At 41.9% G+C, this 24,074-nt stretch overlaps 2 protein-coding genes across 7 annotated transcripts in view; one reads left to right on the forward strand and one right to left on the reverse strand.

Moving 5' to 3' along the window:
- The window catches only part of LIN54 (lin-54 DREAM MuvB core complex component), a 38,155-nt gene extending 25,243 nt beyond the window's left edge, over positions 1 to 12,912 (reverse strand). Inside the window, exons 1-3 of one of the 6 annotated variants that reach the window (XM_088164046.1) lie at positions 8,157 to 8,486; positions 7,419 to 7,658; positions 6,171 to 6,336 (exon numbers count right to left, since the gene is read on the reverse strand). Coding sequence is in view for 3 of the 6 variants with exons in the window: in XM_088164045.1 (XP_088020171.1) it covers positions 7,419 to 7,461 (43 nt within the window). In the remaining 3 variants the exon portion in view is untranslated. Of the gene's footprint in view, positions 1 to 6,170; positions 6,340 to 7,418; positions 8,068 to 8,156; positions 8,487 to 12,896 lie in introns of those variants that run through there. The other 5 variants (XM_088164047.1, XM_088164045.1, XM_088164049.1 and 2 more) reach the window with 5 other exon arrangements.
- A 159-nt stretch (positions 12,913 to 13,071) lies between these two features.
- COPS4 (COP9 signalosome subunit 4) lies at positions 13,072 to 22,337 on the forward strand. Its single transcript, XM_014880603.2, has 10 exons — positions 13,072 to 13,467; positions 14,554 to 14,633; positions 15,371 to 15,522; positions 16,531 to 16,634; positions 17,437 to 17,590; positions 18,730 to 18,880; positions 19,209 to 19,379; positions 20,719 to 20,834; positions 21,195 to 21,279; positions 21,779 to 22,337. Exons 1-10 carry the CDS (start codon positions 13,391 to 13,393, stop codon positions 21,910 to 21,912), a joined length of 1,224 nt encoding a protein of 407 aa, XP_014736089.1. The 5' UTR covers positions 13,072 to 13,390; the 3' UTR covers positions 21,913 to 22,337.
- Positions 22,338 to 24,074: the final 1,737 nt, after the last annotated feature.

Below are 24,074 nucleotides of genomic sequence, written 5' to 3' on the forward strand. Positions count from 1 at the left end.
CACTGCCCAAATGCCGAGGTGACATGGCTTCCTCTGGAGTCATTGTGGGCCCATTTTGTACAGCAGCTAACTACAGAACAGCTGCATTTCACCCACAAGATGGAAGGATTGGGGGGAAAAAGCCCTGCTAGAATTACACAGTTTCCATGCCGAGCTCCAGAGGCTATGCTGGAGCAGTCCTGGCCTCCCTGATTGCCAAGGGTGCCACTCTGACCCCCCTCACCTCAGAGTGCCAGCCAGATCAAACTGCCCTGACACTCAAGAAGCCTGAGCTCAAAAAGAACTCCAATGACAGTCAAACTCACAGCTCACTTGTTGGCAGGCATTTAAAGATACAAAGTTATCTGATGTCACTGCCAGAAATAAAAAAAGGCATTGGAAAGCATTTCTCTCCCAGTAATGCCTGCACAGTGATGCCAGCCCTTGTAAGCAGCCCTAGACAAAACAGCCAGCTCCTAGGGACACATTAGTAATAGTATCACATTGCTGCCTTAAAGTCAAATAGGTTAACTGCACAGATGATTACTCAAAAAGGAGACTCTTATTGAAGACAGCATATATTAAGGCCACTAGATCGTCTTCTGAGCAGTGTCACTCGACTGTCACCTCAGCAACTTGCAAAAGCTTGCAGCTCAGATAGTACAACTTCAAACTATTTCAGACACAAAAAAACCTAAGCCATTATCTTGTTCTATACCAATATGCATGCAGGGCTTGGATCCAGAAGTTAGACTCCTAATGTCAAGCACAACCCATGTAACAATTGCCTCCAAGTCTGAAAAGGAGAGAATCATCTAAGTCAGGCAGTGGGAAAGCCACCTCACTCTGTAATTATAAATAGATTTTAATAACTTGCTTTTGGTTTGCATTTGTACATGTTTTTCCCAAGAAGAAAGGCCACTCTTTGTATCGTTTAACAGTATGACCATAAAATACTTAAATATATCAAAGTACTTTTATAGTTCAGTTATTTGCATTCTTTATCCTTGCCATTTGGTTATGTTACAAAGCAGTAAGTGGTTATTAAATACCTATATCTAGTTGAAAGTATATTTATATTAAAATATGTGGAGTCAGGATTTTAAACAGCATTTTGAATCCAAACTAACCACTGCAAGTCAGAATGCAGAAGGAAAAGAAATACATCACATCAAGTCTGGAATCAGAAAGCGAGAGGTGAAAAAGAAAGAAATATTACTCAGTTACTGGATTAACAGCTCATGGCAATCACGTTGGAAGATTTTGCAGTTATCAGGTCATTTTAAACTTAGCTTCTATTAATGTATTCAGGCTAGTGTGCTCAATAACAGCAAAAAAGAACCATAACACAACCCACTTGTTCTATTTCTTCACTGCATATTGGACATGACTGAAATAGATATATGAAGGGCAACAATGAAAATCTCATCCTGGATATATCAGAGGCTGCTGTCAAAGGCAACTTCAATATCCCTGCAGATTTTTACTTCTTGGAATCTAGCCAGGATTTCTCAACAGTTCAGCTGTTTATTTTTTACTAATGCTTTTATACAGTTTCCATTTTCCCAGCTTCTCTACTAAAGCGATTACCAACAGAAAAACTATGCCAACCTCTTTTAAGATCGTAACAGCCTTGAGATCATCATGAAAGGGGAGAGAATAGCTTTAACTATTTAAACCCTTGAAAGTTTCCTTCACTTCAGCAGTTATGCTTTGAGTACTGAATAATGCACAAGCTCTAACTACAACCCCTTGAAAAGATGCATCACTAAGTGTTTACTCAAAACCTGAAGGAAGAAATCCATCTAGACCAAGCAATTGTTTAAACTTCAGACTAAAGAAGACCAAGATTGTTAGCAAAAATACAGAATGGTGTCTGACAGGTATCTGTGAATTTTGATATTTTTTTTCTCTGTCATTAGCATATGACTGCAAAATCTAATAATCTCTGTTAAAAGTATTGAGATCAATCATATCAACATCTTGGTTGATAAAATACTAAAACAGCCCCATCAACAGGAAAATTAAAAAAAAAAAATCAGTATAATTAATAAAAGCACAGGGATCTACAAAGAAGTAAACAAAATGCAAGACCTAACAATGTTTGTACTTCACAGTAACTGCATTTTATTACATGCAGAAACGTCTCCATTTCACTAAGAATAGCCAACCTTCCAGCCTGCAACCATGAACAGCTCCAGTCGGGTGACATTACAGAACCATCAGCAAGGCTACGCACTGCAAGCAAAACACGTTTAGGTATTCAGATTATACAGAAACAAGGCTGCTGAGGCCAGCTTTACACAAACTCCTGGGAAGGTGATGCACGTTAGCAAGGCCATGACAACGAAGCAGAGGGCCAAGGCACTCCTCACCATTTGTGGCTGCTGGTCTGGTGGTGCTCAGCCATGGGAACACTCTATTACAACCTGACAGATCTAGGAACACTGGCCAAACCTGCCTTGAGTCATTGGCAATGCTCATTTTTTAACCAAATTCTCAAGTGTCACTTTCACCAGAAAATAAGGAAATCAAATCAGTAACAGTTTTTGTATGAGCACCTCTTGAAGTACAAAACAAACCCACACCATCCAAAATCAAAAGCCTCATAAATGAAATACATCTAATGCACCCCTGAAGCAGCAGGGATTCTCTTGGGACCAGTGAGAAAATGCTAAGCAAAACTAAGTATCACTGCCAGATACTGCTGTATCTGTTAGCAGTTCTTTAAAGCTGGGACAGATACACTTAAGAACAGCACTCTTAAGAGCCAGAAAGTGCAAATACTTTAAACTTCTGAGCCAAAATTGTGCAAAAGCCCTTAAAAAGAAGTATGAATAACAATGAAGCCTGCCCTCAAGAAAGGTGATAATGAAAACCTGAGTCAGATGAATGGCAGAAAACTAAGAGTGGATAACCTAACAAGTAATTGTTCACTGCAAGTGCAGTGGACTCTAATGAAAATTAATACAAAAGAATGCACGATCAACAGTTAGTCAGTACAAAAGAGGTAACAGTTGGAATTTCCATTGCTCAGACAAAAATCCATCACTATCTCTTTCCAATAAAGGTGCAGCAGAGGACCACCAGCAGGCTATGGCTCACATATCAGGATTTTAAAACTCAAAAATCCCACATTACATGGTTACATTCATAAAATTGCCATATTTAAACCTGAACTAGCAAAGGATCAAAACCACAATATATTTCATTCCTAAATCCATTCATTAGAACATAGGCAAGAGCAGGAGGAAAAAGGGGAAATACAGACTGGATCCTTGATGATTTAAGTGAAAAGCATGAGATGCTTTCAACCACATTTTAGTTACTTAAAGGCTTTTCAAATTTTTCAGCTTCTGTTTATCTGCTCTCTCTAAAACTGGCAGATACGTAACCTCCTGAAGGCTGCTGAGCTGAAGAAATCCGATTTTTTAGGGCCTTAATACGTAGAGATTAAGCAACTTGAAATGCCCGAACACAAAAACATGTAGCCTGCCCTAGGTTAAGTTGGACTAGATCTCCAGAGGTCCCTTCCAAACCCAACCATTCTGTGACTCTGTGAGCAGCTGGAAGCTGCAACAATTTCAGTACAATCCATTGGAAATGCTGTATTGCAGTAACAATTCATTCATCCACTCTGATTCCTTTTCCTAATCTTCCAGCTCTTGGGATGTAAGAGAATAAAAGCATATTATAATTATTCCACCATGAAACAGTTACTAAGCTCTCCAGGAAGCCCTTCATGCTGCTATAATTAACAAATAATAGTACAAAATACTGACAGGTACACTTAAAACATAATGAGTGCTCCCTCCTGCCCAAAAAACCCAATACACAGAAGAAGAAATAGATGATGCTCTCTGCAGACATGCTGCAAAGAAAAAAAATTTTAAAGTTTCCAAAAATATTTATGTCTTGCTGTCTTCAAAATAGAAATGTTTTAGACAAATGCATCTTCTTCCTTCACCACAACAGCTGTTACAAATATACTTCAAGACTCAGCTATCCTGTGACCTGTAGCTGTTTTCTTCACATCAAGACTATTTCTCACATAGAAGGAATCTCAGCAGGCTACCATAGAAATTTGATTACACACACCAAGTACAAAAGCAATTTTTACAATTAAACTAACAAGGACCTTAGAAAGAGGTCCGAAAATAATAGTAACCAAAAATCCCCATGAGTCAGAGCCTTTCAGGCAAAATGGAAGGTGGACAGAAAAAGCAAAAACGCTATAACTAAATTTTGGATAAAAGCAGCATGTCATACAAATTGCAAATGTTTGAATTATGTTACATGTATAAGTGAGTGCATTGTTTCCTAGAAAACCAGCATTTCAAAACACTGGGATATCTAGCTCTGGAATTGACAACCCCCTTTCCACCACAAGAAAATATTACACTGCCCAAAGGCACCACCTATTACAAAAGAAGATTATTAAGGAAGAACATTCCAGCTGTTGAGAGGTACAGAGCAGTATTACTAAACAAAACACAACAAAACTCCAAGCATTCACTCACAGAGTCATTAGTTAAAGTCTTAAACACTGCTTGTTTACCACACACTGAACTTGCAGCAACTTCCAGGAAAGTACTGGAAATAACATTCTGTGCAGCAGAATACTTCAAAGCAGTTCAGATTGCCTTCTGTAATGGGAAGCAATGTTCTACTTTCAAGCAGACCTTTAGGCAAACTAAAAATAAAATAGAAACTAAAAATAAGAACATTCCCCTTCACCCTTCCGTTGGTTTGCATGCCAGTTTCAGTCATTTTCAAAACATACCATAGCACAAAAGTTGAAACACAGAACTGCACAGATGCTACAACCACAACAAATATTCTGAAGGTGTTCACTACAGTGAACAATTCCAAATGTTGGGTTTGTAGATTCAAGGGCCTTTACATTTAATCCAGTGCTTCTAACCTTATGTTCCATACAAACTTTGGGGTGAGACCAAAAGAAAAAACCCTAAAAATAACTTCAAGTAATTTAATTTTCTGCAGTGTTTGGTAGGCCGATAAAAAGGCATTACGAATCTAAAGTTACATTGAATAAACATGTAGTGAACTTAGCTTGACTGATAAAAAAACAAAAACCAAACAAACCTGAAATGCATAGAGTACTTATCACTAGGCCCCAAAAAAATGCAGATTTTTGTCTTCTATATATAGCTTGAAATAAAGGTCTTGCCTTCCAAACTCCAGACACCTCTTGAATGTGAGGCTACAGAAGAATTCGGAAGACAGAGCAATATCACACCAAGAACACTCTAAAAAACTGTGAAAACTACCACCAGAGGCTTGATACCAAGTTCCTCACAGACTTTTAGCAGGTGTTATCATATTGCACACCTTTAAGATCAGGCTTACTGCCAGCAATTTCAGCAAGAGTACATTTTATAGCTGTATTTATGGGCAAGAGTTCATCACAACAGAACTGTAACCTACCAGTTTTACTCACACTTTGCCAACTGGGCAGCACAATGATGATCCAAATGCATCTCATCTATACTAGACAAGCACTGCCCAGTTGGGAGGTACAATACATGAAGTTCATTCTAACTGAAACAAACCCTCCCCCACACGACACTGATTTCAGTGAAGCATTTAATTTCAAAAAAATATGCTAAAATGGCACAGAAAATTTTGCCCTAAAAGCTTGATTCCTTATGTGTCTTATGCAATCACGATCCTTTTCAAAGTTAGAACACCACAGAGATGAAAACCAGAGAAAAACCTTAAGATGATAAAGCAGAATGCTTTAAAGGTAGTGCTGTCAAGATTTGAACAGCAGTGAAAGCTGCAATGGCCACTACCACTTTTTAAAATTATCTAAGTTGGCTTTCTTCATTTTTTACTCAAGTGGAGCATTAAAACAAAAATAAAGATAGCCCGAACAGTTACTTTGCAGTGATTTGCAGGAAAACATGCTTCTAGCTGCAGATCTTAGCAGTTCTACCAGCTTTAAACATGACAACACTCCACAAGTACAGAATATATTTACTTGCAGATGTGCTGAGCTGAAGATAAATAGCTCACCTGCAGGCAAACCAGGACTTCATTCAGATTCTTTCATTCACACAAAACACTATTAACACCTTCTTCCCACTTCAATCTCTAGATAAAGCACCTCTGTATTCCTTCTGGGAAAACTTACTTAAACAACTAGGACTGTGCAATAACTGACTGACCTTTGTGGAATGAAATTCCACATTAAGATTTTGAGTTGAGATCAATTCAACAGGAGAAATAGGAATTTTTGTGGAATCTTCATCCCTGCTCCAGTACCATGTGGGTCACTTCAAATGCAGGCTGCTCAGATCTCTGAAGTCTCATGTGTTATAACAAGTTGAAGAGCTGCTGAAACACAAACTCGTAAATTTCATTAGCTGTAGGTAAGAAAACCAACAGCTTTGGATAAACACTTCAAAAAGCCCCCAAAAGACAGGACTAGCCAGAAAGAAGCATGGCAGTGACGAGGACTACACTGTATCTTTTACAACCTTTGTTTTCAATAACCTGAAGGTGATACAGCAAGATATCGACACTGTATCTTATTCTATCCCTGGAGAAGCTTTACTCCACGCAATATGCCAGTTTAGGAAGAAGAGCTCTCTGCATGCGTCCTCCATCCTGTTCACTGGGAAGTCTATTCCAGTGTCCAATCACTCTCTGGGGGAAGAACCCTTTCCTAACAACCAACTTAAAAAAGCAGCAGGCTTCAAGAAAAGCCCCAAATCTGTTCTTACAGGATACCCTTCCAAATTTGATTTTCATGGCAAACATGCTCAACCACCAGTTGGACAAGTCACCACTACACTATCCGAATTGATACAGATACAGAACGTTCATCTCCTTCTCAGAATTACTAAGTGAAGAAACAATAGTATGCAAAGCCTTAACTGCATTTTTCCATGGAAAAACGTTGCTTGGCTTTTTTTTTATGTAGCAAGATCTAGCTCTTTACTACATCTAAAACCAATTTGTATATACAAAAGAAGCTTTTGCCAACTGTCAGTTCATAATTTTGAGGATTGGAGATTGACAGTGATTAACATATGACAGGGCACTGGAGCTGACCTGCAGCTTGGCAGGTTCTCTGTGTGACTCAGCTGCCCTACTTCATCACTACACAGTGAACAGCACCCCATACCACAAAGAGCTGGACACACCTGAACCAGAGGCTGTCACTCTGTAAATTCTCTCACAATCCAGCTCAGGACACACACCCAAATAGCTCTGTGTCAAACTGCACAGTCTACTGAAACCAACCCAGCAATGGAACTTGAAAATAACTGTGGAATGTCTTTCTGCAAAATTCTATAGCATCTGCATTTATCTATGTCATTGAGAATTTTTGTTAAGAATTCAGGACATCTAACTTGTCAAAACATTTTATTCAACCTATTTCTTTTTGCTGGCGTAACACCAAAACTCACCTTCCTGTTCAACAAAGAATGAGCTCTTATTTTCCCCAGTCATTCCAGTAGTGATGGTAGAAATCCTCAAGTAGCCTCCCTCTTGTCTACTTTCTGCTTCTCTCCTGGGGAAATCCAGATTTTTTTGTCCGCAAGAAACTGGAGTGACAAACTGCCAATATCATTGAGTGCAAAACTGACTAGAGCCTTTCTGGTCATTCCAGTGTAGCCACTTCATAGCACTGGCACCAAAACTAATCTCTGCAAATGGAAAAACACCCACTGGTCATTTAATGGTCCAGGCATTCTCCCAGAAAAGAGAAAATTTATTTTAGGAAAAGATCAATGCATAGCAGCACAAGGTTCATAGTTCCCAGAGACTTTTGACTGCTTGTAGTGCAAGGGATTTATAACACCTACCTATGCAAAGTAGAATCAAGTTACAGTTTAGAAAGTGAAGGTCACTTGTTTGCCTAAGTTGATTTCAAGGGGAAAACAAATCTTAAAGAAACAAATCCTTTTATTGGGTCATTTTATAAGCAAAACAAACTAAAGAACAGGCTGAGTAATCTCCTTGTTTGCTGTTTTCTCTCATCTCTTTTTGACAAATACAAACAAGCACATCAACTATTCCAGGCAACTGAAATTCACAAAGAATGGAAAAAAAATGCAGTTCTTAAGAAACTATTGACACCAGACATACTTTCATTCATTTGTTAGAAAAGTCTCTACAAAAGTACATGTATAATTAAGACTCACCTTGGTCTGCTGGCATATTGTCAAATGAAATAGCACAACTGCACGTAGGTGATCTTGCTGTACTATTCTCCCAATTAAGTGCCATTCTTCAACGTTGCTATTTTTTTCAATAATGGGTAAAAGTGTAATTCATTTTAGGCATTCCCCATTTCCTTACTCTCTCTGACACTCTATGTTTTGTCTCTAAAATTGAAAAATTTGTTTTGTCATAAAGCAAAGAATTACAAAATCACTCAGCACTGTTTTTTCAACAGAGAGGCTTTTGTTTAAGCTTACTGAGCTAGAGATGCTTTAACAAAAGGCATGTCATGAAACCAGAAAAAGATGAATCCATGAGGAAGCTATGATTAACAAGGGTAAGTGGAAAAATTAATCATCTAAGACTGCAAACTCACCATGTTTGCATATGTAATAGGAGAGTGAAAGCAAATAGCTTTAACACGGTAACAAAATATGTATGTGGAACACAGACAAAATAATTTCCATTCTCTTTCCCAATCCCCACATAAGACCAGTCATGGAGGCAGTTTGTCTGCATGCTTCCCAGTTGATCATGGCTCTAGGTTTATCAAATACAATACCAATAGCAAACCATAGCAAGGAAAAAACCCAACCCAACCTTATCAAATGCTGAATACATAACCAGTGTAAGTATCCAGTCTTTTTTCCAACTGTTACAAGCAACACTTAAGAAAATACCAGGTGTTCTTCTACCACAAATTAACCATCTACAGTCACAATATAGTTCCCAAGGCAACCATAATTCCCTCAACCAACGCACACCATTCCCTTCCCATTACTCTACGTTCTGCTCAGTGAGTGCTTGCTGCCTGAGACACCACACAAACAACTGTGTGCAGCAGATGAGAAGAACGGGCAAAGTACACAAATTAGCAACTCCTGTGTGTTTAAACTGACACTGTCAAGTGATATGTACATGAGGGTTTTGGGTTTATTTTGGCTTTTTTCCATCGGAAGGTGGCTTAAGCTCATGTTTCCACTGCCATGTTTATAACAGAGGCGCTACCTGGTTTCTTTTTAAGACTGGACAGAGAAAAAAAACAACAAACCAACTAACCTCTCGTCCACATACCAGTTATGAGGAGATCCTTCTTCCCTCAGCAAGTTCTGAGCAATTTATGCTTCCGTTATAATTTTAAAAGGAAAAGCAAAAAGTAAAAATCTTATATGTCAACAAACCGGTAATTATACACTAATAAAACAAGCATCTGCTACAATTTTATAGGATTTACTGTGAGCAATATCCTAGCAATATCTTTATTGCACTGTTATTTCAAATAGCATAATTTGCTACTTTGTGTGTACACGAGCAGCAGGATTATCTCCCCTATATTTCAATTCCCTGGATGTATTAATCCAGCACTACTACTATAGGTCTCCTGTCCACCTTTGGCATCTGCCTTTTTTTTTCCCTACATTTTCCCTCCTTGTGCTAGCAAACATCTGTATAACTGCAAGGGCAGCCCAGACAAAGGAGCCAGGCAGGAGCAAAGCCATCCAAAATCAACTGTAGGTTGTCAAAAACCCATTTTCTCCATGCCACTGACACTGGTGTTCAACCCAGGAAGAAAACTACTCCACAAAGCAATAAGCAAACTCTGGTGAGTCAGTGTGCTGAGATAACTCTGTTCAAAGTATATGAGCACCAGAGCAGCACCAAGGGATCACACCTGAGAGACTTTCCACAGAAACAATCGTTTCACCCAAGGAAGACAGACTTCTTCAGTCTATAACAGAAATTGCTGTTACGCCAAAGGAATTAAAACCCCCAAACAGTCAGTCCCTAAATATGGGGATTCAGCGTGTACCTAGAACTCATACAAGAGATCAAAACAGACTCAACACTAAGGGCATAACCCTCATGTAGGCAACAACATGCACAATGGCAGAAGGATGGCTTCTGAAAGGGGAGTGATGCACAAATTAAGCAGCTACCAATCTACTTCCAGATCTAGAACACAGGAATCTCTCACATCTTTGTGCCCCATGACTAATGAAGGGATTATTCTGTTAGTTTCCTTCTTTCTTGTGCAAGAACATTCTTTTCCAGACTTCTAATGTTGCCAGGTGAGCAAGCCCAGTCACAGGCTGTACTGAAAGCCACATGCTGCTTATCAGCTGTCTGAGAACTGAGGAAACCAAGGTATTCAAATAAAAGGCCTGGCAAAATACAAACCTTTGAAACAAGAATGCAACAAACATTTTCCACTTCTCTTTGTGAGCTCCTGAAACTAAGAAGAATAATAAAAAACCCAAAGAATCCTGAGTTCATCTCCTAGGTACTTGCTATGAAGGGTCCCACCACACCCTCACACTGCTGTAGTGTACAACCTCTGTAGGACATCAGGATGTGCCACTCACAGCATGTAAAATATATTGCAGTGTATGAGATAAATACATCTCTAAGGTTGAATTCTGACAGTACTCTTCATCATCACCCTTCTTATTCACCTGTAGTTAGCAGATACTCCTCCTGAAAGCATTTAAAACTTCTCAACAATTCTGACTGAACTTTTCAGAGCATTCAGTTACAAAGGATCTGAGTGTGGACATCACTGGAGTATAAGCAAACCAAACATCAGCAGATAGTTCTTGATACATAAGCTGAACAAGCAACCTTGCATAACAAACTGCTGAAGCAACCCCATCACAGCAAGCATGAAGTACTTTTTTAACCCATTAGGGAAGCTGGGTTATGTTTTCAAACACATTCTCCAAGCCAGCCTGTAAGGCTGTTTGGCCTACAGAGCAATACGGCCACACATCTCTCTCTGGGTTGGTGCAACTCTGTACAAGACATGTAACTAACATGTAACTCAGTGACAGATATGTAAACTGGATTTCTTGACAAATAATAATTGAATAAAAAACAAGTCTAATGCATTTTATTTAAAAAAAACCACTGACAGAACAAAGATATTCAGCTGATAACCCACTATTCCTCTTGCCTCCAATAAGCCAAAAGCCCAAGCTCAAGGATTGAGTAACCTGCCTGTTATTGCAAGCTTCATGTAAACATTGCAAAGAGTACTTCAAATTATTCCTCTATATTCAATATTTCCTACAGTAATCGCAATATATTTCAAAGAACTGTTCAGAAGAATGAAACTAAGGAAAGGTGATTTAAATATCTGTTCTTTCCTCACCTGACATCTTAAGTCTGAGAGCTTTCCTCCTGATTACAGTATATTCCAGTGGACAGTTTCATCTTCTCTCAATGCTACAGGGCTTTCCAGAACCCAAATCCTCAATACCAAGCATTACATAATTAGTACATGACATGCTTCAAAGTAAAGGCCACAGATAATTAAAACCACATTCTCAATACTGATATACCTCATAACAAGTAAGATGGTGACAAGCAAAGCTGAGACTATCCCAAAAGATGGTCCGGCTACATTCACAGAACCACAGAATTGTTAAGTTTGAAAGGCACCTCTGGAGATGAAACAGACGAGACAGGACCACTTAGAGCAGGTGACAGAGGACCATGGTGAGGTGGGTTTGTAATGGCTTCAGAGAGGGAGACTCCACAACCTCCTTGGGCAGCCTGTTCCACTGCTCTGCCAACCTCAGCATAAAGCTCTTCATCATGTTGACGTGAAACTTCTTGTATTTTTGCTTACGGCCATTTATCCCTATCCTGTTGCTGAGCACCACCAAGAACTCCGCCACTATCTCCTCGTCACCCGCTTTTGAGATATTTACGTGCATTAATGACATCAATCTTGTCTTCTCTAGACTAAACAAGCCCAGCTCCCACTATACGAGAGCTGCTCCAGACCCCTCGTCATCTTCATGGCCTCTCCAATAGTTCCTTGTTTTTCTGTACTGAGGAGGCCAGAACCGGAGGGATTCCCTTGGAGCTGAGGGCTATCCAGAGCCGGGAAGCACACGCTCAGGGCACAGGAGCGCCCTGGCACCGGGGCGAGCGGAGGAAGCACCGCACCCGCTCCGCGGGGCAGAGCCGGAGCGAGCATCCCGCTGACACAGCCGGGACGTCCTCACCCACCCGCGGCCGTGCCCGGCGCGGCCCCGGCGGCTCCCCGGGCTTCTCGAACGGCGCATGCCGGCGAGTAACCCGGGCCCCGGAGCCGCCCGACGCGCTGTCCCCGGGCCGGAGCAGCCGGGCCCCGCCGGTCCCGGGCCCTGTGCGGCAAGTCCCGGCGGCAGCCGGCCCCGCGCGGTGCCGCCAGCGCGGCCGCTCTCCCCGCGCCCCCCGGGCCGGGTCTCACCTCGCGGGGGCGGCCCGGGCCCGTCAGCGCCGGCGGCCGCCACCGTATTTCGAAAGATCCGCCATTTTCAGCCCGTCACCGCCGCTCCCGCCCCCGCCGCACCTGCCCCCGCCGCCCCGCCCCGGCGCCGCCCCCGAGCCGCGAACCCCAACCCCTTCCGCACCGGCGGGTCCCGCGCAGACCCCGCTCCGAGGGGGAACCTCGCCGTGGCCGTGACCCCGCCGCGGCTCCGGGCGCAGCTGACCCCGGCGAGCGACGGGGAGGGGACGCGCCGGGCAGGCATCCCCGCGCTGGAGAGGCGGCCGGGACCGACTGTCCGCGCCATCCTGGGGAGGCCGGCGGGGCCACTCGGGAGCCTGGACCGCCGCGGGGAGAGCGCCCAGCGAGGCCGGGCCTGTTATTTCCCAGTGGGAGGCGGCTGTCAGCCGTGCCCGCACCCCCTTCCCCGTCCTCCCGCCGCTGCTTTCCCGCCCCTCGCACTCACCGGGCGGGCGGGCGCTCTTCTTCTTCCTGCGCTAGCGATGCCTCTCGCCAGTGCCAGCGGCCCCCGGTGCCGCTCCCGGCGGCCGCGGCGGCGGCGGCCGCGCCCGCGCCGATCCCGCCGCCGCGTTTGTTCAAAATCACGCGCCCCGCGCCATTCCCCCGCCGCATCCCATAATACCGCGCCGCCCTGGCAACCGCCGGCGCAGCGCCCCGCGCTTCCGGGACCGCCCCGCCCCGCCGTCCGCTTCCGGGCCTAGGCGCGGGCACCACCCGTGGAGGAGGAGGCGGAGGAGGCGGTGTGGCCTGATCCCACTCGCGGTGTAAATCCCGTGGGATATCTCCGTGGGATATCCGCCCCCAAACCGCGCGCGCGGGGCCGCCCCCCCCAACCCGCGGCCCGCGCGCGCTCCCCCGTCACGTGACACGCACCCCCTTCCCCCTCCTCCCCTCCCGCCAGCGCGCGCGGCTCCATGGTGGGAGGAGGCGGCTCCCAAGATGGCGGCGGGCGCGGTGAGGCAGGACCTGGCGCAGCTGATGAACTCCAGCGGCTCCCACAAGGACCTGGCGGGAAAGTGAGTTGCCGGCCTCGTCCCCGCGCTGGGGCGAGGGGTGCGAGCCGCCCGCGGGGTGCGGGGTGAAGGGGCGCCCTGAGCTGGGAGGGTGGGGTCGTCCCCAGCGGCCGCGTTCCCTCGAATAAAAAGGAGACACAAAGGTTTCGCTTCACGGTTGTGTGTAGGTTTTTCGTTCACGGGCTCCCTCAGGGCTCGGCTGCTGCCCCCGGGCTGTGGCACAGCGAGAGGCCGTGGAGTTTGTTTTCCTCTGCTGCCGTGGGAATATCAGCGACTCTTTGGTTATTATTAATAATTTTTGCCCTTTTCATTAGGTGGGTGTTTTGGACGGCAGCTCTTGGGGGTTGAGCTTCTCGTGGCGCGATGTGTTACACGGGTTTTCACTTCGAGAGTCCAGTCAGGTGCAGATCTGTCACCTGGAATTCTTTGATTCCCTGTCCAGTTGCTTGTGTTCTAGGGGGGCTTGTCACTTTCAGTATTTCCGTGAAAAACCTTGGAAAATTTCCCCTAAAAATGTAGTTTCCACGCGGATGTAGTACTTCATCGGTATCACACACACTGAGGCAAAGTTTCATCAGCTTGCTGAAACAAGAATAGAAAACTTTATATTTTTTTCAGGAATAAACACTTGAGAATACATAGAGTGCACCTGTTTTCATGTCAAGTGGCTGTAACGTAATATTTATCACAACACTATTTCTCAGTCACATTGAATGTGGCATTTTGAATGTTTGACTACCTTGATTAATCTGAATCTATGAGCAATACAGTTTTCATTGCTTTTTCTATGCACCATCCTGGGCATTTGATTATTGTTATTGTTTTCAACTTCCAAAATTACACATATATTCTTAGATAACAAAATGGTGAGTTCTGTTATCTGAGAATCTAGTCCTGGGATTTGAGAAGACCCAGGTACCAATTCCAGATGAATGGAAATGAATGGGAAAAAACTGGGGAATTCTCACCTCAAGGTATAGAAAATATGAGCAAAAATAGGGCTTTGACATAGAAAGTAAGCAGAGAGGCAGAAGTTCTTAGTGAAAAAATGTGTGATTTTTAACCTTTTAAAAATTTATTTATGGACAGGTACCGTCAAATATTGGAAAAAGCCATTCAGCTGTCGGGTGCGGAACAGCTTGAAGCTCTGAAAGCTTTTGTAGAAGCAAGTAAGTGTGTCTGGTATAAGTGGTTGTGCACTGAGTGAAGGCCAGAGGTCTGTGGGGTTGTGTATTTGTCAGCTCTAGTGAGGCTGTGCAAATGCAATATATTTGTATCCTGTTGGAACTCAGACACAACAGTAAGAGGAACCATCATCACCACATTCAGAAATGAAGAGGGAATGGATTTGTAAGCTTTGTGGTTATTACGGCTTTCCCACCTGTCAGCACTGGAAGGTGAAAACAAAGCAGTCTCTGCCGAGTCCTGAAGTTGTTACTGGATGCCAAGTGGTATTTAAACTGACAGCCTCCTTCTTCACCCATTTGTTAAGGTGCCAAGAAGTTGTTAGGGTTTTTTTTGTGTGTTGTACTGGGTATTTGGCTTATTGGACATCTCTGTAAATTATATCTGCTATAATGTTTTTCAAGCTGAGAATATGCTTAGTGAGATTTAGCCTGAACAGGTACTTTGTCCAAGGTATTTTAGCAACTGAGAACTATAAATCAAGGTGAAAAATTAATTTGTTATCTGTTAGGGGTTAGAACTCTGGTGACCTCTAGTGTAAAAGGTTTCTGAAAGAAAAGAAAACCCCACCTTTATAAAAGAAGAAAACAAGATCCCTTTCACTTGCACACAGTTTGAAAAATTGATATATTAAAATTTAATGTAAATTATCAGCTATAGTGAAGGCACTGAAAAATATTGCATCCATTCTGTGTTTTTCTTCTGTGCATCTCTGAACCAGTGGTGAATGAGAATGTCAGTCTGGTGATCTCACGGCAGCTGCTGACAGATTTCTGTACACATCTTCCAAGTCTCCCTGACAGCACAGCCAAAGAAATCTACCACTTCACCTTGGAAAAGATACAGCCCAGAGTTATTTCATTTGAAGAACAGGTGAGAGATCAGTGATGAGAGGTGTTTTGGCTTGTGGGTTTGGGTTTAGTTTTCCCCCTCCTTGTCTGCTGATTATTTCAAGCCTTTCAAAAAGCTGTTCAAAACAGAGATTCCTACTTAGAGTCCAGTTTTACAGTTCTGTACACAGAAAACCTGAGCTAAATGCAGAGAGCGCTTAGGACTGTGCAAAGTTTACAGACTGTCACTTCATCATGATGATGGACCTGTAATTCCTCTGCCACCAGTAATTGGCTTGTTACAATGAAACAATCCTTGAGCTGCTGGAGGTATCTAGAGAGACAGACTGCTACTCCTTGTATTGCCTTTTACCTCAGCAGCAGAGCAGACAGGTGAAGAGCATGCATCTTGAAAAATAGCTTCTATTTCAAAATAAATAATTTTCTCTGTGTGTTTATTTTAGCCCTAATCATTTTACCAGGAAAAAATATTTTCTTGAAATCAAATTCTGCTTAACTACTGAATATGCTGCTCTGCTTTTTCAGTTCAATTCTGTGTTTTGTTGTATGAATGTGCAGTATCATCTGAGAATTCTTAGAGAAGTTGTTTATATAAAAAGCCCTTAGGATCTAGTATTGAAATAGAAAGTCAAGGCAGTTTCTGCCATGATTTTTATTTGCTTCTCTTTCTTTTGTCTTTTTAAGCAGCTTTTATTCTGAGCTTAACATGCTTGCATGTATGTCATCATGATTACTCATAAATTAAATACAATACATCAGATGATTTTTTTTTTATCCACACTTCCAGTTAAAAACCCAGGTTGTAAGCACTAATACTTTACCTGCTGACAGCCACTCTCCAAAGCAGAAGTTTCTTCATTAGGATCTAATCACAGTTCACCTCATTCCTACCTCACAGGCATGATATGAGGTGTAACTACAAGAAATGGCTTGTGGCCCTTGATGCTCCAGTTCTTGAAAGATTTTTTTTATCTTTTTAAGGGCTTTATAAATGGTGGCTACTTCTGATTTTGATTTTATTGTTCTTCAGGTGGCTTCAATAAGGCAACATCTTGCATCAATCTATGAGAAAGAAGAAGACTGGAGAAATGCAGCACAAGTGCTGGTGGGGATTCCTTTGGAAACAGGGCAAAAGTATGTTACACCCAGTTCTGTGGTCTTATCTGTACCTGCTCTCTCTGTACTGAACTAGACCAGGAAGTGAGAATTTTGGGGTTTGCTGCACCAGAAGTTACCCACTATTAATTATTCTTGTTGATAAACAAGTCTTCTTAATAGTATTTTGCAGAAATGTTTCTCAGGTTATTGAAAGGTCCTTGAAAGGTGGCAGTTTTTCAATGTTCACCTTCTCAGTTCAAAATGAAGACATAGTTTGAAACAGGATATTAACAAATGCAGTTGGGGATCCTTTTGTTGTTTTTAGTTTGTTGCTGTATTTTTTCACTGCTCCCTAGCCTTACACTGACATTAGTTTGGTTGGTTTGTTTGGGTTTTTTAGGTGTAGAACCCTTGCTGTCACTTTTCTCTGGCAGTACTTTCCCCTTTCTCAGTTTGCACATAGAATGAATTGCTGTAGGTTTTTCCTATTTAGCACCTATTTGTTGATTCTTAATCAGGGTTGATTCTTAATTCAAGTGGCTTACCACTGGTGGCAAACTTCCAAACCACAAAAAACAGATTATGAGAGTGCACATTTGTGTCTTGGTGGACAGTATTATTTCTACTGGTATTTGCAGGAGCCAGTTCTGTATTGGCATTCATCTCAAATTTCCTTACTCTGTACAGAAAGCACTAATTTGGTAGCAGGGAAGAAGAAAGGAGTGTAAAGTAAATGTTGCCAAGTGCTTAAGAACCATAACAAATGTTTAGAGCAGCTAAGAGCAAAGGCAGTTCTGGAGCAACTCTGAGCAACTCTTGCTTTTTTCTTTCCCCACAGGCAGTACAATGTAGATTATAAACTGGAGACCTACCTGAAAATTGCCAGACTGTATCTGGAGGATGATGACCCAGTTCAAGCAGAAGCTTACATTAATCGAGCTTCCCTGCTTCAGAATGAATCAACTAATGAACAGCTGCAAATCCATTATAAGGTTGTCTAACCTGCTTTATTGCTTTCTCTTTCTAAAGGGAGATGATTCTCCATTGAGATGTTTTAATGCACTGCCTCTAAAACTTTTCATCATGAGAAAAGAGGCAAAGGGAAAAGCTATATGGTTTTGGGAGCTTGAAAGACACATCTTAGCAATAATTAAACAACTCATTCCTTACCATTTGGAATTAAGTCTGTAATGGTTCCTTAAATGCCAGCTTTACTAATAGAAAATAAAAGCTAGGCTAAAAACCGTCTGAAATACTGTTGAAAATATTGCCTCCACCTTTTTCTATAAATCTAAGAGGGGGGAAAAATTCTATCTAATCTAGCTATCTAATATTAGAGACAGTAGAAGTCCTCCCACCCCCCAGAAGTTAAATAATAAGTATCATACATAAAAGTAGCTTAAAGTCTTAAGTAGTAAATTAACTGCTGACATTGCTGCTTTTTTGTGGATTTACTGTGTACACAGTTCATACACAAATTTCTCAAACCAGTTTAGTAACTGATGAGCAGTGATGACTACAGTGTAATAAAACTGGTCAAGTGTGGTGATGCTTAAAATTCTGTGACACAAAGCAGATGTGCCATGAGCAGTAACTCAGCATCTGGTGGTTTTTGTTTGTTGGTTTTCCCTTTCCTTTTTTTCTTCTTATCCCGTGTTACGTTTTGAAGTGTGCACTCAGTTGAAAGTGTAAATATTTTCTGTGCATCCAAGAAAAGCACGAAGGAAGGAAGAAATATCAGGTGGTGTTCCTGTGCTGAAAGGGGAAAGCAAATACTTGAAACATAAATTGCTAAGTGGTAGCTGTCAGTGTCAGTAGTGAAGAGGAAACTTGCACAAGTAACAGTATCAGCTGCACAAGATCTCAATTACTTAGGCTCAATACTTGGCTTTTAGACATTTGCAGTGCTTAACACATGAACAGTGGTGGGAAATGCCCTTTCAATTGATTTCCCTGATACTTTAGCAAGGACTTGTCAAGTCAAGCTATTTCTTTGAAAGCACACATTTCCCTGGGAAGCAGAAGAGCAATATTTATGGGACCTATCACTTGTAGTGTGCAATTTTTACATACCTGTATTATGCAGCCATCTCTGCTGCTTTTGTTTTTCTGAGATACCCTTCCTTTCTAGGTTTGCTATGCTCGAGTACTTGACTACAGAAGAAAATTCATTGAGGCTGCCCAAAGGTACAACGAGCTGTCCTACAAGAGCATAGTCCATGAGACTGAGCGGCTGGAGGCATTGAAACATGCATTGCATTGTACTATTTTGGCATCAGCAGGTAAAAATGCACCTCACGTTTTTGTGTAAAAGGTATTTCCCCTGAAGCAAGTCAGCTTGTGTATTACTTGTATTACTAAGGTTTGGTGAGGAATCCAAAGTTGTGAACACGATGTCAGAATTACATGTTGGCAAACTGTTAGCTCAGAGTTGGATTAGTTCAGTGTTTTTGCCTTTGAACTGAACACAACCAAATTCCTTCTTCAGTAGAGCTTTGTTGGCTGTTATTTACATGCATTGGGGAAAAAAGCTTTTCCGTCCTGCTGTTTACCTCTTAAGTACTCGGTGTTTTGGTGGTTAGTTATGAGAATTACTCTTGACTTTCCTAGGACAGCAGCGTTCCCGCATGCTTGCTACTCTCTTCAAGGATGAGAGATGCCAGCAGCTTGCAGCCTATGGGATCTTGGAGAAAATGTACCTCGACAGAATTATCCGTGGAAATCAACTGCAGGAGTTTGCAGCTATGCTAATGCCTCACCAGAAAGCGACTACAGCTGATGGTACACGCTTCTCTAAAACCTTGTAATGCTAGGTGTTCTTCCATGGGAGTTAGACTTCCCAAATCAGTCAAGAAGTACCATGGAAAAGAATTGATTATTGCTTTTATCATTATTTAAGAAATATTTTTCAGCATGTATAGTTAGATCGTAAATCTTCTTAGTTATAGTTCTGATCTGGCAGATCTTTCTGATTTGCCATTAAGATTTTGAAATACTCTTCTGGAAGATAACTTGTTAACATTTTTTTTTTCCCTGTCCATATACAGTCCTCTCACTGACAGCTTCCCAGTGTTTCTAACAGAGTCTCTGTCCTTGTGAGCTTCTCAGGCACTGTAGGTGCAGAGTAGGGTGCCTAGAAATCCGTGACATGCATGTAGGCCATAAATGGTCTGTACTGATGATACATTTATTGGAGCTGCTTCCTGACTTGACTTGACAGGAAGGTGACATAGTGAGGGGATGGTTTGGACCTGACACACGTCTCCCCTGACATGACACTAAGTCCTGAACCTCTGAACAGTCGCAAAAAATGTCAAGCAATGACTTTACTTTTATCCTAAACACGCTGGTCTCAGTTTTCTAGATTGGAAGAATAGACAAGTGGAAAAATACATGAGCATGAAATACTTCTGAATCGGGACAACCTTCCTAGTGAAAAATATTTGTTGGTTAAGGAAAAATAAGTAACCATGTACTTGTAGAAGTGAAAACGGGGTTAAAGGTACTTGCTAGAAGTATGCTATCTTCCTTCCCTTGGTCAGTTTGTTGTTTATTTATAACCTGTACTGTTTGTCCTTAAAAAATGCAGGTTAGCTGGTGTTTAATAATGTGCTTATCTTCAGCTAAAGGTTAAGGGGCAAATGAGTTATACTGTTGAAAACTGTTCAGTCAAGAAGAGAGACATCAGATAAGGGTTTATCATAAGCAGAGTAAGAGAGACGTTAATTGTACCCCTAAGAGCCATAATGAATAATAAGAAAACCCCCAATGGTCTTTCCGTTTGTCACACTAAGGTCACAGGAGGTCAAACCCTCTAAATTCAGACAGTAAATCTTGTAGCAAGGGCTCCACTTGCTTACTCTATAAATTAAATTAAATTAAAGGGTTTATCTGTTTTAAAGTCAGCCATGTGCCATCCATTTGTTTTTGTCCACTGTCTCTGTGCAGCTTAACAGAGATGTAAGGCAGATGCATCTGGACCGTCTGCACATGTAACAATTCTGAAAAAAAAAAAAAAAAAAAAAAAGAGAAGTGTCTTTTCTGTTGCTCTACTATATAAAGCAATATTTCAATCTTACTGTAATGTTTTGTTTTTGTTTTTTTCTCATCTAACCCTAAGGTTCCAGTATTCTGGACAGAGCTGTTATTGAACACAACTTACTGTCTGCAAGCAAACTTTACAATAACATTACCTTTGAAGAGCTTGGAGCATTACTAGAGATCCCTGCAGCCAAGGTATCCATTTCCTACCTGTTTTTTTTTTTAAACAAGGATCACGAATGTCATTAGAAAATATCTGTGGTAAGTGTTAAGAAAATAATATAAATATTAGGGAATAATTAAATATTCCATATTATGAGGAAGGTTAAATATCTAGCACATCTTACGATAATGGGAGCGGCACAATGTGGAATGAAGAGCAGTGGAGTTAGAGGCCACTGATTGTTTGTCTAATCATTTAATGAGTGCTGTCTGTAGATTCCTTCCCTCCTGTGTGTGGACCTGGTTAAAAACCTGTAAGACTGTTCAGTCTGAATAATGTCTAACTTCTTTGAGAATGGGCTAAGGTTCTGACATCCTTCCTTGTTATTCCAGGCAGAGAAGATCGCTTCTCAGATGATAACTGAGGGTCGCATGAACGGATTTATTGATCAGATTGATGGAATTGTTCACTTTGAGAGTAAGTGCAACCACAACATAATTTATTTTTTTAGCACCTTGCAGAGTGAGCTTTTCGAGGTGGTGCCTGCCAGGGCAAGGAAATAAGTTTATTAATAATCCCTTCTGCCTGAAGTGAGCGTGCTCGTCCTGCTGTGGCCAGAAGATGGCAGAGTTGACCACAAGGGCCAACCTTTAACACTTCACACACTCCCTGCTCTGCATCCTCTTACCCACAGGAAAGTGTGAATTTGTTCCATCCGTCTCCTTCTTAGGAACAGGTTCATCAGGAAGATCTCTATTCAAATCTGCTTTGGTGCAGGAGTTGGGCTTGTAACAGGCAGCCAGAATAATTATAGCTTTTGAGTACAGAAGTGATCCTGATGTCACTTGCAAGGAAGGCTTCCTCTGTGAGTTAGGTGAGGGTAGTAGCAAAAGGAGAGGTTGTTGCAGTTGACAAGGCAAGGGAATTGCTAAGACTTAGTTTGTTTAGTATGGGTTGTTTTTTCTTGTCTTTCCAGCTCGTGAAGCCCTGCCAACTTGGGACAAGCAGATTCAGTCGCTGTGTTTCCAGGTGAACAACCTGCTGGAGAAGATCAGTCAGACAGCCCCGGAGTGGACAGCACAGGCTATGGAGGCCCAGATGGCTCAGTGACCGTGTCCTGCTGTCCCAGTGGAGGCAGGAGGAGCTGAGCAGGACTAGGAAACAAACGGAAAACATCTTCACTTCCCCATCTTCTGCTTCCACTATGGCTTAGGACACAATTAGCTGATACCATGTTTGGTGTGACAGGCTCCCAGTTCTCTGAGCTTGGATTGATGCTCTTGCTGCCTCTGCGTTGCACTCTGCTTGCCCTGAAAACTATGTTTTCCATTTAAAATAAGCTGTAATGTCTGCAGCAAGCTTTGGGTTTGGTTTATTTAATTTTATTTTTTTCCCCACTGTATTGCTCTGGCTTTGTAGCCCATTACTTTCTGTGATGCACATCCTGCTGTGAAAATAAAAGCACCATGTTTCTTTTAGTTGTAATTATTCTAATAAAGGCTGAGATAAGCCACTTGGTTTAAGTGTTGTAAGGACCTGTGGTTTTGGTTTTTTTGGTTTTGGTTTCATTTTTTTTCTTAAACAGAAACTTGAAATAAATCAGATTTTTGTAATTGTATTTTCAGCCCCTGAAAATGTTGAACGAAAACCATTTTTTTCCTCCTTTGCTTATAAAATGCAAGTCAAGTGTCACGTGATAAGCAAGACTAACTTGAAATGCTTATGCACAGCAGTGAAGTACAAAAATGGTCCTTCTGATGTTTATCAGTCTGGAGCTGGGCACTCTTTACCCATCCTTGTGCTTTTCCAGATACACACATTTAAAAAATATGACAAATATTTGGATCTTCAGAGGCTTCTATGCGTGGTTATTTCCAGTCTTGGGCACTCCATCTACTCAGTTAACCACTTGATTGCATAGCTGGCTGCATACCTTGGATCCATCATATTTTTTGGTTCTTTAATGGCTTAGAGAAATAAAACCAAGCTGGCTGATCAGGCAAACATCCCCAAAGAAAGGAATTAATAAGTTTCAGGATGTCAAGCACAGTAGAAACTAATTGCTATTAAATCCAAATCTAAACAGGAACGAGCAGCATGCATACTTGCTGTACTTACACTTGACATTGTTTGTAAAGAAGTGCCTTGTTTCAAGCTATATTGACACTACTACTCAGTAATAAACTGTCAGGTGAGTATAAACCCAATTATAATGTTCTTTGCTGTGCAAGTACTGCACATCTTAGTACAACAGCATCATAAAAGCTAAGCAAAGTGATGACAAATGGTGAGAGTAGGCTGAAGGGTGTTTTGACCACCTAGTTCCAAGGGAAATTACTTGTAACTTGTTTGAAGTGGTACTGGCTGAGAATTTTCTCTCCCTTCAAGAGAAATGCTGACATAGTCACTATTAGTTTGGAGCCTGTTGTTTTTCTTTTTGCTTGTATTCTGACTTCTGCACAGAGCTCTTCTCTTGGAGCATGCCCTTTGCAGATGGAGGTGTGCCATTCTTACACACTTACATTTAGGTTATTTGCTGCTTCAATCTGGTATTTAAAGCACAATCCAGTCCTAAAAAGCCATACCAGTGTGTGTTCACAGCTGTTTTGAGGACCTTTTCTCCCTGTAGGCCAGGACTGACTTCTGGAAAGCATTGAACAGTTCTACTGAACCATTTCTGAAAGGACAGACCTGAAGTGGCCAACTCAAGCCTCAAAACCAAGATGACCTTTGGTGATGCATATGTCAAGCCACACACTGACTGATCTGATGGCCCCTGACATAACCCAGACCTAGCCTGGGAATGCTGTGGTGAGCCAGGGATAGGTGAGGGAAGCAGAGCCACTTCCCATCAAGGATGAACACACAAGGGACAGAACTTGTAGCCTTGACACATGCAGTATTTGGGGTATGTCATGCAACAGGAATGCTATGGAAAGAGAGTGTAATTTTCACATCAGCAGGCATTATCTAATTTATTAGAGTAAGTACAGTTACCTGCAGAAATTGCTGTAATCCATTGCCCAGCCCACACTAGAGGCATTACAGAAACTGGTGAAGGGAATGGCTCAGAACAGCTGCTCCAATATATTATATATATGTGCAAAGAATTTGAAGAGTGAAGAAAGTGTGCTCAGTGGAATCAGCCCAGCCCACTGGAGATAAAGGTACATGATATACAACCTGGACATGGAAGTGTTAATGAACATTTTCTCACAAAAATCCAAATAAGAACGTAAATGGCAGGGGCTGTACACTGCCTTACTTTGTTC

Source organism: Sturnus vulgaris, chromosome 4 (assembly GCF_052056855.1).
Source record: "Sturnus vulgaris isolate bStuVul1 chromosome 4, bStuVul1.hap1, whole genome shotgun sequence".
Lineage (NCBI taxonomy): Eukaryota > Metazoa > Chordata > Aves > Passeriformes > Sturnidae > Sturnus > Sturnus vulgaris.

What these genes read in the sequence shown, in the direction of transcription:
- COPS4 (XM_014880603.2), top strand. Translation starts at nt 13,391, where the DNA reads ATGGCGGCGGGCGCGGTGAGGCAGGACCTGGCGCAGCTGATGAACTCC. An exon ending in GAAAGCTTTTGTAGAAGCAA is followed by an intron (nt 14,634 to 15,370) that starts GTAAGTGTGTCT and finishes TCTCTGAACCAG; the next exon opens with TGGTGAATGAGAATGTCAGT. An exon ending in AGCTGCAAATCCATTATAAG is followed by an intron (nt 17,591 to 18,729) that starts GTTGTCTAACCT and finishes CTTCCTTTCTAG; the next exon opens with GTTTGCTATGCTCGAGTACT.